At 43.4% G+C, this 14,444-nt stretch overlaps 1 protein-coding gene across 4 annotated transcripts in view; it reads right to left on the bottom strand.

Moving 5' to 3' along the window:
* Positions 1–605: 605 nt before the first annotated feature.
* Positions 606–14,444, bottom strand: part of LOC109888924 (reelin) — a 268,663-nt gene continuing 254,824 nt past the window's right edge. For 3 of the 4 annotated variants that reach the window (XM_031823228.1, XM_031823230.1, XM_031823229.1), the window contains exons 48-57: positions 14,166–14,408; positions 13,719–13,894; positions 13,505–13,578; positions 11,907–12,068; positions 11,440–11,597; positions 10,887–11,106; positions 8,923–9,120; positions 6,783–6,881; positions 3,747–3,752; positions 606–2,077 (exon numbers count right to left, since the gene is read on the bottom strand). In XM_031823228.1, the coding sequence (XP_031679088.1) occupies positions 1,978–2,077; positions 3,747–3,752; positions 6,783–6,881; positions 8,923–9,120; positions 10,887–11,106; positions 11,440–11,597; positions 11,907–12,068; positions 13,505–13,578; positions 13,719–13,894; positions 14,166–14,408 (1,436 nt within the window). In that variant the 3' untranslated portion in view covers positions 606–1,977. The remainder of the gene's footprint in view (positions 2,078–3,746; positions 3,753–6,782; positions 6,882–8,922; positions 9,121–10,886; positions 11,107–11,439; positions 11,598–11,906; positions 12,069–13,504; positions 13,579–13,718; positions 13,895–14,165; positions 14,409–14,444) is intronic. The other variant, XM_031823231.1, reaches the window with a different exon arrangement.

Here is a 14,444-nt window from a genome sequence, read left to right as displayed (position 1 = left end):
GTAGAAGCTGTTTAGATGTCTCTTGGACCTAGACTTGGCGCTCCGATACTGCTTGCCGTGCGTTAGCAGAGACAAGCCCTATGACTAGGGTGGCTGGGGTCTTTGACAATTTTTAGGACCTTCCTCTGATGCCGCCCGGTATAGAGGTCCTGGATGGCAGGAAGCTTTGCCCTCGTGATGTACTGGGCCGTACACACTACCCTCTGTCGTGCCTTGTGGGCGGAGGCTGAGCAGTTGCCATACCAGGCAGTGATGCAAACAGTCAGGATGCTCTCGATGGTGCAGCTGTTGAACCTTTTGAGGATCTGAGAACCCATGTCTTATGTCCAACAATAAACATTTGGGAACCCTGATCTACACCATGAGCTACACCTGCTGTGATTATAGTTGCTGTTGACTTTTTATGATATAGCCAATTTGTATAGCCAACTTTATAGCAAACGTTGTGGCTGTGGTAACTAGTGGAAAGCATAATTACTTTAGAGCCTGACACAGTGTTGCAGTTATTTCGGTACCCGTAGTGGTGTCTCCTTTTGACGTTATGTGGGTAAAAAGTTGTTTTATAAATCTATTAACACACTCACAAACTGTACCAAGCAGCTATCTGAGGTTTGGACAGTTCTTTATTTCCCTTTTATAAGGCTGCTGGGTCTCCCCATAGTGGATATACATATACTGTATGTACAGGAGACTGCTATACTGGAGTTACACTGAGAGATAGGGCTGGGAGAGGGTCCACATTACACATTAGACTTCAAGAAACAACACTGATGGAGCCTCATCTCCAGGGAGCAGAATTTAGCAGAGAGAATGAGAGGGATGCGGGTAACAGCACAAGAGAATGGGGGGGGTTGCAGCCCGATGGCCTTGAGAGAGGCTGGATGACTGCCTAATAACTTAACACTAGAAAATAACATACAGATTTCACGCACAGTGCATCTTTAAATAGGTTACGTGGAGAACCGCCTACCATAAATATCTGTATTTTCGGGAACCAACATATATAAAAATAATAAAATAAAATAAATCATTGTTCAGTCTTAAATTTGTTTTCTTTTTTATATTCTATTTTCTGTCTTTTATTCCCTCCGAATTGCGATTTGTTCCTTCCTTCCGTCTGCCTCTGAGGAGACGGAAACGAGAAAAAACGAATCCAATCAAAAATAGCACAATACGAATTAGTAAAAAACGAATGAATGGAACACAACAGTCAAACCATCACGAAAAGAACACAGACACTGAACAGAACAGCAAGAACACAGTACTTTTTTTTAGCATCCTTATCACTGTTATGATCCTCATCTCCATCATCATCATCCTCCTCCTCAGGTACTGGCGCGAAGTAGAGGAAGTTTCCTCCCTGCGGCTCAGTTGATCTTGGAAGCATCCAGCTAGCCCAGCTCCATGGCATAGAGTTGGAAAGGGGGCTCACTCCCTATCTTTGCCATTATCACTTCTGTGACAGTGTGCCCTCTCCAACTCTATGCTCCCTGGTCATTACTGATTTCTCGGAATAACTTCACAGTGTGGTAGTAGTAGGACTAGGAGGTGGGTAGGATGGGGTGACAGGGAAAGCCAGGGGGTATCATCGTATCGCAACTGGAACAGGGAATCATCATATCATAAAACCATGTACAGCAACGATTAGAAAACAACTAGAAACCCGAAAGTTCATGAAAAGTCAACAAAATGGTTGCCTTTGTTGCTCCGTCACGTCTCATTCCTTCCCATCATATGGGGGTGGGGAAGGCTTCTGACTGGCTACAGCATACACTGATGGGATGGGCCCATGTCTGGCAGAGTGGGGATTGGAAGGTTGGAGAGGGAGGGAGTGTAGTCCAAGGCTGACTGGAATCCATTTGCTGGTGGGTGGGACTCAACAGGGTGATATGTCATCGGGAGAAAGGAATGTGGTTGGTTGGTTGGTAGGTCAAATGTGTGATTGGCAGGTCATAGGATGAATCCTCTTCTCAGAGGTTAGGCACGATGTTGTAGCAGTGCCCGCCTCTTCCGGCTGTAGTAGTGGCGTAGGCCGGTCTGTCTGGCAAAGTTCATCATATAGTTTTGTTTACGAGTGCTGTAGGGAGACAAAGACAGTGAGAGAGAGGAGAGAGAGAGAGTGGGAAGAAGAGAGGAAGAGAGGAGGGAGACCATTAGTGACCAGGAAGTGGTATTAACAGTATCCACACACTCACTCATGCAGACACCCTCTTTCATGTACACACATACACTCTCATATGCAAGCTCACACACTTCTAGATCCATGCTGGCATTTTCAATTGGGTTTCACACATAACCTCTAACACTCAAAAACTATATTTGATTTAGCGGAAGGTGGACTGTTTTTTAAAGATGTGCATTACTTACTGAATATTGAAATGTGTATGTGACCATCATCTTATAGATGAACAATATTGTATGTATTGACATGTTCTCAATGGCAGTATCATAAGCAGACAGGTCAACAGGAGAAGACATTAAACAACACAAAACTAGAGGACACAAGACTAGCTAGAGAGCTACAGACATGGTCACAGACATTAGCTACAGATGTGGTCGGGGTTCTGGGGTTTTCTAACTCTGACCACGGTTCTAAGGACCTAAGGAAGGAGAGTGTTTGAAGTCAGAGTTCGTAGAGTAACAGCCATCATATCACTTGGAAAAACAAATCAAAGTAATAAAGGTGCAGGGGATTGAGGGAGGGTACATTGAAAGAGAAGGTAATTAGACACAAAAAGAAGCTGTGATTGAAGATCGCGCTTCTTGCTTAGCCTGTCATTGCATCTTCTGTCCAGCGGGAGGTGCCAGTAAGCCTGGAGTGCATCCAGTGGCCTCTGGGGGGTCGGGAGGTGTGTGGTGGAGGGGTGTGGTTGAAGGTCGGAGGGTGGCAGAAACGGGGATGGGGGTGAGGGCGTGTTGGAGTGCTTTGCTAACTAAAATGGGATGTCTGTCTGGCTGCTTCTGTTTTTTCTCTTTTTTTCTCATTAACAAAAGCGATGGACAGTATGGCGGGAGTTCCAAACTCATGGTGGCTCGTGGTTCATGGACCGGCAGCCATGGAGGTGGGGGGGAGCTTTGCAACGTTGGATTTAAAAAGCCATGCAAGGACTTCGATGGAAGAGGTTACTCTGATGATGATGATGGGGGCTGATGGGTTTTAGGTCTTTAGTGGTGCCTGACGATCTGAAGTTATGCCATTATGCTCTATATTCTAGTGTGTGTTGGGTTTAATTAATATAATGATGTTAGATGTTCAGGTTAGAATGAAGAGGTAAGTGTGTTACCCATATATTACAGTGCCTGAACTGTGTAACTTGTGTGTGGCAGTGTCATCCTCACAGTGTGCTACGTGTCTAGGATCTGCACACATGTAACCACATTAAACAAAACCCATACTTAAAACACAACGGCTGCAAGAGTGCAACAGACATTGATATAGTGATGCATTATATCACACAAATACACAAACATGAAGCAGACCAATTGAGGTCTTCAGAAAAGCGATGTATTTTACATTTTGAGAGACCTGCTTCCTCAAATTATTTATCGTATTGTCTGAACTGTAGCTCTGTCTGTGTGTCATGGATGGGACTCGAAAGAGCCTGAACCTGGGTTATGATAGTGAGTGTGCCTCTATGGAGGTGGGGTGGAGGATTAAGGTGAAGGAGATGCTGACAGAAAAGAGGGTCAGGGGTGTAGCTGAAAGGTGAGGGGGTATCACAGGAGGGGAGAGGCGGAAGACTTACCTGACTCTACAGCAATGCCACAGGGAGCAGAATACAGAAGAGAGCAGAGGTTAGAGCGCGAGAGGGGAGGAGGGGGTGGAGGGGGGTGCTGCAGGCTCGCAGAAAGGTCTGGGGGGGCAGGAACCCCGGCCGCCTCGGGAGGCGAAGGGGCCCAGGGAAGAGGGAGAGAAAGGGGTGGGTAGAGAAAGAAAGAGGGAGCAGGAAGTATGCAGAGAGAGGTAGAGCAAGAGAGAAAAGAAGGAATAGGGGAGTGAGAGAGAAGCAAAAGAGAACAAGGATGTAGAGAGAAAGAGAGAGCGATAGATAGACAATAACAGATGGAAATGGAGGAGTGAAAGAGAAAGAGAGGACCAATCCGTCCATTATGCACCAGAGAGAGGGAGTAATAGGAAAAAAAGGGATATTGGAAGGAAGAGGAAGGAGGAGATGGAGCCATGATAAGACATGAGGTAGCAGAAAAGCATAATAAGCGCAGGCAGAGGAAGAAGCGTTAGAAGGGGAGGAGGTAGAGGAGGAGGAAAAGGAGGAGTATGGTCACACATGTTCGTGATTGTGAGGCCAGGGAGGAGAGGCACGGGATGATGAAAGAAACAATTGAAAAGGAGGAGAGGGGTGTGAGGGGTGGTGGTGGGAGACAGAGAGACAGAAATAAAAGAGAGTGTGAGGATTGCGTACAGTTATTCTGTTCAGCAGACACTGTTGTTGAATGTTGAAAACCAGCCATGGGAGTGGGAGAGTAGGAGTGGAGGAGTGCAGGTCAAGGCCAAACGAAACCAGAGACAGCTCATGTAAGGACTGTGTGTATTGTGTACTGTATGTGTGTGCTTTGCCGTGACGTAAGACAGATATCATATAAACCTAAACAGTGAATATTTGTACTATATTGGGTATTTGTTGTTTGCCAACTCACGACACCAGCACTGACAGGACCAACTTAGTGAACAACATTGTGGACATCAAGCCTATACATACACATTCTGTCACTTATGTGAAACATTTGCAATGTATTGGCCACTTAATGACATTCAATAGCTTCTTATGCAGCCTGGTCTCATAGACTAGACGTAACCTAGCAAAAGCAAATCCGACACTCAACAATGTGTTACGATCGTTATGGTTTCGTGAGATAGAAGGTTACTTATGGCAAAAACTAACGTAGGGTGGTTGGTCAGGGTGGATGGGTAGCCATATAACACGAATGTCTTGCAACCCAAAGGTTGCATGTTCAAATCTCATCATGGACAATTTTAGCTAATTAGCAACTACTTACTACATTTGAGCTACTTTGCAACTAGCATGTTACCTAACCCTTCCGCTAACCCTAACCTTCACATTTGAACCTAACACCCAACCTTAACACTGACCTTAACGCCTAGACTTAGCGTTAGCCACCTAACCACCTAGCTAACGTTAGCCACAAAAAATGGGAATTCATAACATATCATACATTTAGCAAATTCGTAACATATTGTACAAATTGTAATGTAGGGGGGGTGGGGCAAAAAAGTATTTAGTCAGCCACCAATTGAGCAAGTTCTCCCACTTAAAAATATGAGAGAGGCCTGTAATTCTCATCATAGGTACACTTCAACTATGACAGACAAAATGAGAAAAAAAAATCCAGAAAATCACATTGTAGGATTTGTAATGAATTTATTTGCAGATTATGGTGGAAAATAAGTATTTGGTCACCTACAAACAAGCAAGATTTCTGCCTCTCACAGACCTGTAATTTCTTCTTTATGAGGCTCCTCTGTCCTCCACTGTATTAATGGCACCTGTTTGAACTTGTTATCAGTATAAAAGACACCTGTCCACAACCTCAAACAGTCACACTCCAAACTCCACTATGGCCAAGACCAAAGAGCTGTCAATGGACACCAGAAACAAAATTGTAGACCTGTACCAGGCTGGGAAGACTGAATCTGCAATAGGTAAGCAGCTTGGTTTGGAGAAATCAACTGTGGGAGCAATTATTAGGATATGGAAGACATACAAGACCACTGATAATCTCCCTTGATCTGGGGCTCCATGCAAGATCTCACCCCGTGGGGTCAAAATGATCACAAGAACGGTGAGCAAAAATCTCAGAACCACACGGGGGACCCAGCGAATGACCTGCAGAGAGCTGGGACCAAAGTAACAAAGCCTACCATCAGTAACACACTACGCCACCAGGGACTCAAATCCTGCAGTGCCAGACGTGTCCCCCTGCTTAAGCCAGTACATGTCCAGGCCTGTCTGAAGTTTGCTAGAGAGCATTTGGATGATCCAGAAGAAGATTGGGAGAATGTCATATGGTCAGATGAAACCAAAATATAACTTTTTTGGTTAAAACTCAACTCGTCGTGTTTGGAGGACAAAGAATGCTTTGTAAAGGAAAGAATGAATGGGGCCATGTATCGTGAGATTTTGAGTGAAAACCTCCTTCCATCAGCAAGGGCATTGAAGATGAAACGTGGCTGGGTCTTTCAGCATGACAATGATCCCAAACACACCACCCGGGCAACAAAGGAGTGGCTTCGTAAGAAGCATTTCAAGGTCCTGGAGTGACCTAGCCAGTCTCCAGATCTCAACCCCGTAGAAAATCTTTGGAGGGAGTTGAAAGTCCGTATTGCCCAGCAACAGCCCCAAAACATCACTGCTCTAGAGGAGATCTGCATGGAGGAATGGGCCAAAATACCAGCAACAGTGTGTGAAAACCTTGTGAAGACTTACAGAAAACGTTTGACCTCTGTCATTGCCAACAAAGGGTATATAACAAAGGATTGAGATAAACTTTTGTTATTGACCAAATACTTATTTTCCACCATAATTTGCAAATTAATTCATTAAAGATCCTACAATGTGATTTTCTGGATTTTTTTTCAATTGCAATACCTAGCATTTCATATGAATTACACTGAGTGTACAAAATATTAGGAACACGACAGACTGGCAGATTGAGCCTAAAAACGGGGCGGTTTTGAGAACAGCCTGGGGGATTGTTTGGGGAATGAGGAACCAGGGGTTACTAGGATGGTTGGAGATACTCACAGAACTACTTCCACATGGTCCAGCGCCCACTGGTCATGTCCCACACCGTCGTGACGCGGCTGCCACCACCGCAGCTCCACCCCTTTAGCTCTCGCCTCTCTGTGAAAGTTAGAGGTCAGAGATTAAGAATGGGTGTGGGTCTTTCTCAATTATTATTTCCTTGATCACTCATGTTCTCTCTACCTAGCTTAAAACAAATGTTCCCAAATGTTCCCACAACTGAACGTTCGCTTAAGCGTTATTGGGTAATATCTAACGTTTTCATAGAAATGTTCCAGTGACGTGCAATAACTGTTTCCAAGAGAACATTCCCTTAATGTCAAACAGCGCTTACCCAGAACGTGGTTACCATGTTCTCAGAATATTCAATAGTAATGTTCTAGACACGTTTTATGGGAACTTTGCAAGAACATTCCTGTGTCCAGTTTTCTTTTTTCATCATTATACAGCGCATTAGGAAAGTATTCAGACTCCTTCCCTTTTTCCACATTTTGTTACGTTACAGCCTTATTCTAAAATGGATTCAATTAAATGTTTTCCTCATCAATCTTCAGTGACTGGGAGACTTAGTCAGGATCGAGAGACCTGCAGAGAAGGATCTGCAGAGAAGAATGGGAGAAATGTTGTGTTAGCTAATCCAAGTTTATCAGTCTCAATGTCAACAGTGAAGAGGCGACTATGGGGTGCTGGCCTTCTAGGCAGAGTTGCAAAGAAAAAGCCATATCTCAGACTGGCCAATAATAAGAAAATATTAAGATGGGCAAAAGAACACAGACACTGGACAGAGGAAATATGCCTAGAAGGTCAACATCCCGGAGTTGCCTCTTCACTGTTGACGTTGAGACGGGTGTTTTGTGGGTACTATTTAATGAAGCTGCCAGTTGAAGATTTGTGAGGCGTCTGTTTCTCAAACTAGACACTCTAATGTACTTGTCTTCTTGCTTAGTTGTGCACCAGGGTCTCCCACTCCTCTTTCTATTCTGATTAGAGACAGTTTACACTGTTCTGTGACGGAAGTAGTACACAGCGTTGTACAAGATCTTCAGTTTCTTGGCAATTTCTCGGATGGATTAGCCTTCATTTCTCAGAACAAGAATAGACTGACGAGTTTCAGAATAAAGTTGGTTGTTTCTGGCAATTTTTAGCCTATAATCTAACCCACAAATGCTGATGCTCCAGATACTCCACTCGTCTAAAGACGGACAGTTGTATTGCTTCTTTAATCAGAACAACAGTTTTCAGCTGTGCTAACATAATTGCAAAAGGGTCTTTTAAAATTATAAACTTGGATTAGCTAACACAACATGCCACTGGAACACAGGAGTGATGGTTGCTGATAATGGGTCTATGGGTCTATAATATGCTGATAATGGGTCAATGGGTCTATAATACGTCTATGTAGATATTCCATAAATAATCTGCTGTTTCCAGCTACAGAAGTTATTTACAACATTAACAATGTCTACACTGTATTTCTGATCAATGTGATGTTATTTTAATGGACAAAAAATGTGCTTTGTTAAAAGTACACAGAAGAAAAACTATTTTATGGATCATAGAGATTGAGGAGTAACATTAGAACAGGGTAAAATGCCTCAGCAACATTAGAGCACTATACAGAAAGTCCTTGCTGAAATGAGTAAATCAAATCAATGATGAGAGAGTAGTCAGATTAACTGATAACTGACAGACATGGTGGCATAGTAGAAATATTGGAATGCAGTGAATCAAGAGGTTGTGAGTGCAAATCACAAGTGAGGACAATAATAATTACTTTATAATTACTGTGTGTTCCTAACTTTGCCAACAGAGAAAGAGCTGTGAATGGATCAGTGGTTCATTAATCAGAGCCAACAGTAACAAGGCGTGACGTGCAATGAGAACATTTGTTTGGGACCATCAGGTGACTTCCTGACAACTAACCCTCAGAAAACTAGACACAGTAATGTTCGTGAAACGTTCCAATGAAACGTGTCTAGAACATTAGTATTGGATATATTGGGGCAAGGACGTAAGGAATCACAGATGAACTGAGAAAGAGCTGTGTGTCAGTATTAATGTGTGTTAAGACAATTTACATATAAATGAAATAAACTTTTATTGAAAGGAAAAACAGCTCTGTATGTATAGGTTCACTCACAGTGGGATGTTGTAGGACACTCTCTGGGCCTTGATGAAGTCTTTGGGCTGGTGCTGGGCGATCACGTGCCAGCTAACTCCATTATTGACAGTGTACTGTAGCAGCACAGCTCTGTCCACTGTGTCAGGCTGGTCCAGGGCTGTGTTACAACTGTCTGTCTGGGACACACTACCTATCTGCAGGACGAACATGATCTTACTGTGGGTGGAGGAGGGGAGAGCGAGAGAGAAAAAATTGTAAGATTGCCTTGGTATTTTTGTTCTACCAAATTTAGGCTCCAAGTTTTCCATCTTAGTCCTGCTGTATATTGACCTCTCATTGGCCTTGGCTAGGATTAGTTAGGCTGGGCTATGCTAGGCTAGGCTAGGATTAGCTAGAATAGGCTTCATGCCATAGGGGGCACGTGCCACCACAGATTTGTGTTGTACGTTTAAAAAAAATCTGTAATACTACTAGCAACAGCAATTTTATTAAGTTGGCTTTAGCTAGTCCAGATAAGTTCCCAATCTCCCAACCTCATAGCCATCTACCAAGAAGACATTTCAGGCTATCAATCAAGAGTAGCTAGCTTGTCTAACTATCTTAGCCTCACTAGGGTAGGGGGCACTATTTTCACCTCGGGATGAAAAATGTGCCCAAAGTAAACTGCCTGCCACTCAGGCCCAGAAGCTAGGATATGCATATAATTGGCAGATTTGGATGGAAAACACTCTAAAGTTTCCAAAATTGTACAAATAATATCTGAGTATAACAGAACTGATATGGCAGGAGGAAACCTGTGAAAAATTCATCCTGGAAGTGTGATTTTTTTATGTTTGTAGTTTTCTATTGAATGCCATTACAGTATCCATTGACTTAGGACTCAAAATGCACTTCATATGGCTTCCACTAGATGTCAACAGTCTTTAGAAAATGTTTCAGGCTTTTATTTTGAAAAATGAAGGAGTAGGACCACTTTGAATGAGTGGACACTGCAGTGTCTTTCTTGTTTTCCTTTTATATTGACGGAGCTATTGTCCGGTTGAAATGTTATTGATTATTATGACTAAAAACACTGAGGATTGATTATAAACGTTTCTACACACTTTACTGATATTTTTTGGATTTTTCATCTGTCTGTAGTGACTGCCTTTGAGCCTGTGGATCACTGAACAAAACTGAGGTTTTTGGATATAAAGAGGGACTTTATTGAACAAAACAAACATTTATTGAGTAAATGGGAAAGTAAGTGATTACTTTTATCACTATTTCTGACTTATGTATCTCCTCTACCTGGCTGGTAACTGTTTGTAATGATTTGTCTGCTGGGCGCTGTTCTCAGATAATCGCATGGTATGCTTTCGCCGTAAAGCCTTTTGGAAATCTGACACTGTGGTTGGATTAACAATAAGTTAATCTTTAAACCAATGTATAACAGTGTATGTTTTATGAATTTTTATAATGAGTATTAGTGTTTTTGAATTTGGCGCTCTGCAATTTCACTGCATGTTGGCCAGGTGGGACGGTAGCGTCCCACACCCCCTAAAGAGGTTAAATGGCGTGCCTGCTGGCAAGGTTGGTAGACTTTAGAAAAAGGAATAACTAAAAATAGAAAAAACAGTCAACTGGATACAGCCAGTTCAAGAGGTGTGCTTAGACATGCAGAAAAATAGACATATTTTTTACATAGAATTAAGCATAATGATTTTGGCTCTAGATTGCAGGAAAAAGCTGATTCAGGTGTTTGAAAAATACTAAATTCTCCACCGCCCAGCCATCCTCACATACTTTGTGCCCTCTTTTTGGGGTGTATGAAGCCCCTGTTCAGTACTTGTCTCATGTGAGGTCCAGAGGCTTGGTCTGCTCATTTTACAGCTACTGTACAGTATAATCTTCTACTGTATAATGAGCATCTCTCACTGTCCCTTTAGTAGTTGGCAAGACTAGGCTAGTACAGCACAGTACAATCCATTGTCCAACCCTACCTGGCTCGTGTCAGGTCGAGTGGCTTGGTGACAGCCTGCCTCATCTTACAGCCGTTGAAGTAGAGCGAGTCACCGTGGGCGTGGGGAGAAAGCTGACCACACCCACTTCCCACCCCGCCACCCTGGATGAGTTGCCAGCTCTCCTCTGACATGCTACCTGACTCAAAGTTATCCTTTATGGAGCTGGGTAGGTCACTGCCGGACAGGGAGCAGTCATCACCTGGGAGATGGAGGAGAGAAAGAAAGGGTGGTTTGTTGAGATTGTGGTGCTGCAGAGTTGGGGTCCATTAAAGAATATACATATATATTTGATTGAAAAGCAATGAGGATTTGGAATTTGGAATTTCAGTTTACTTCCATAATTGACTGAATTGAAATGGCATTGACCCCAACCGTGGCGCGTTACATTTTAGATGAGAGACACTAGGAACACTCCTAACATTTGAATGCATAAAGAATCAAGTTGAACCAATATGAATGCTAGCTGGCAGTTAAAGGGAACATTGTACTGGCCCCTACGGTTAGTGTTTGTGTGGTACTCAGTCAGACCCACCATGGTGTCCCTCGTCACAGATACAGACCACTCCGCTAGTACAGTAACCATGACCACTACACAGCCCTGGGCACGCCTCCCCAATGTACATGTGGTCCACCCCCCAGCCGTGACGCTCGCCAACACCCTCCTTCTGGATCCAACGGAACTGCGTGGCACTGCAGGAGAAGGGTGAGAGTGTGAGAGAGAAAAAGGGTTATAGAGCTGTGACAAGAAAGAGCAGAACTGAGAGAGATACCCTTTACAGACACAAATGTTCCTTATAGAAGCTCGTTGATAACAGCCTTGATCACCCTTCAGAGAAAGAAATTAAATGCTGGTTCAGAAGCTTCTCTTCTCTTTCAGAGAACTGTTCTGCTCCTGCATGGAATACTCACTTTTAGTTACCCACAACAAACATCATTAGCCAGTTTTTTACCTTGCTAGCTTAGTGAGTGGCAAAAGGCTATTTGCAAAAGCGGTCCTACCCTGAGGAGACGTGGTCAGGCAGCTGGACAGTGACTCTTGTCCAGGTAGAGCTGTTGACAGGACTGTAGATGGTAGATTCATGGAACATGAAGGGAGAGCAGCCCACGTTGTTCACAGAGGAGGGAAGACACTCTGACTGGACCAGCTGCCATGAGTCAGACCTGGAGAGAAGAGAGGGAAGGAAGAAAGAGGATTGTATTGTAAACTGCTCTAATCCTTAAATGTTGGAGGGGTGCCCTCCACCAAGGGCTGTCTCCAGCTCTCGCCATAGGTTATGGATGTGAATCAGATCTGGCCACTCCAAAAGAATCCAGCGTCTCTTTATGAACCATTCCTGGGTGCTTTAAGATGTGGGTTTGGGTTGTTGTCCTGCTGGAAGATCCACAATGTTCAATGGAGACCCTGTTTCTGGACACTGAGTTGAACATTGACTAAAAAACACCTGATAATCTGCTGATTTTATGATGCCTTGCACGTGTTCAAGGACTACAGTACCAGAAGCAGCAAAGCAACCCCGCAGCATTACAAAACCTCCCCCATCTTCGATTGTAGGGAGGCTATTCTTTTCATTGAATGCTTCCACATAAATGTTTTCCCAGGATTTAGGCTTGTTCAGTTGTGTTTGAGAAGTTCACGCTCACACACTTTTTCACTCATCATTTGCTGCTGCTACTCTGTTCTTTATTTTACTCTTATTATTATTTATCCTGATGTCTAGTCACTTTACCCTACCTTCATGTACATAGTGATTACGGAAAATATTCAGACCCCTTTTGACTCTTTCCACATTCTGTTACCTTACAGCATTATTCTAAAATGGATGACATTTATTTTTTCCCCGTCAATCAACACAATACCCAATAATCTCAAAGCAAAAACACGTTTTTAGATTTTTTTTTGCAAATGTATTAAAAACAACAACTGAAATAGTACATTTACATAAGTATTCAGACCCTTTATTCAGTACTTTGTTGAAGCACCTTTGGCAGCGATTACAGCACATTGATCTGGTGCTGGTACTCCCTGTGTATAGCTACATTATTTATTTTACTCATTTTGTGTTTCTATTTTATTTTTAAACTATGTATTGTTGGGAAAGGCTTGTAAACATACATTTCACCGTAAAGTCTACACCAGTTGTATTCGGTGCATATTACAAATACAATTTTACAAATTTTTTAAATTTGATTTGAAAAACTGTAGCTCTGTTGAAGGTTGTGGGTCTGCATTCAGGACAACAACCCCAAACACTCATCAAATGCACCCTGGAATGGTTCAAGAAACTGGAGTTGCCAGTGAAGAGTCCAGATCTGAATCCCATCCATAACCTATGGCTAGAGCTGAAAACAGCAGTTGGTGAAGGGCACCCCTCCAACCTGGAAGGATTAGAGCAGATTCTGCAAACAAAAAAGTGCTAGCTCCGGGGCCAATAATTCTGTCCAAGCCATGTCTTCATTTTCTAAATTAAAATTGTAAACTTAAATTTACAAAAATAAAACCCAATAACATGGTGTGGTGACAAATTAAGAAAATGGAAGGGTGCCAATATATTTGTCCCAGCACTGTAAATTAGCACATAGGAAGAAATCTATCCTACCTGGCATCCTTTCTGTACTGCAGCAGGACAGAATGGTGGTCTTCACAGCTGTCTGCCTCACAGCCCACCACAATCTACATACAGTGTGACAGAGAGAGCCACAAGTAAGTTGTGGGGTTCCACAGGGATCGATTCTTGGACCTCTGTTTGTAGATTATGATAATGATTTTAAACTGTCAAATGTAGCCATGTTGTAAATGCTAAGAGGTAGCACCTTGAACTGTAGGATGTATCCAGGCTGTACTATAAGCTCTCGGGTGGCTAGGATGTTGTGTGTTTTGTCCTGGTTCTTGTTGGGCCAGTAGAGGTGGAAGGATGGGTTGCCACAAAATCCAGCCGTACGCACCGCATTGGGATAGAAGTTCCAGCTCTCCTCGTGGGACACACCCTCTGGGAGAGAGAGCGAGAGAGAGAGGATCCAGAAGATTTCAGAATGTTATTCAAGAGAGATAAGGAGAGTAGAATGGCAAGCTTAAGACACCTTCACAATCAACAACAGCACAAAACAGAGCCCAGATTCATCTTTACACTTTCACCTCCCATTCCATGTCAGAGGTGTTTCAGCACAAACTATCTACCATCATCAAAGATGTCCAGCTGGGTGGAGGGATTGATGTTATGTTTTGTTATCCTATATTACGTTATGCTATGCTGTGTTTACCATCATCGAAGGTGTCGAGCAGGGTGGATGGGTTGATGTCAGACCCTCCCACCAGGATGTTGTCTACAGCCCACTGAGCACGCTCCAGCCCGGGTGATGCCAGACCGGAGGAGACAGAGAAGGGCTGCCACCACCGCAGCCGCGTGGTGTTAGACAGCGCCCCCTCTGGTAAAACAATGTAATCACGCCTCACAGACACGTACTTCAGATAGTCCATCTCATGAAGCAGGGTCCAGGACACACCTGGGGGAGGCATGAATTAAATCTCAGGGGGGACAA

This window comes from Oncorhynchus kisutch, linkage group LG4 (genome assembly GCF_002021735.2).
Source record: "Oncorhynchus kisutch isolate 150728-3 linkage group LG4, Okis_V2, whole genome shotgun sequence".
Classification (NCBI taxonomy): Eukaryota; Metazoa; Chordata; class Actinopteri; order Salmoniformes; family Salmonidae; genus Oncorhynchus; species Oncorhynchus kisutch.
Note: the sequence above shows the minus strand (reverse complement) of the source record. Positions and strands in the feature narration are given on the sequence as shown.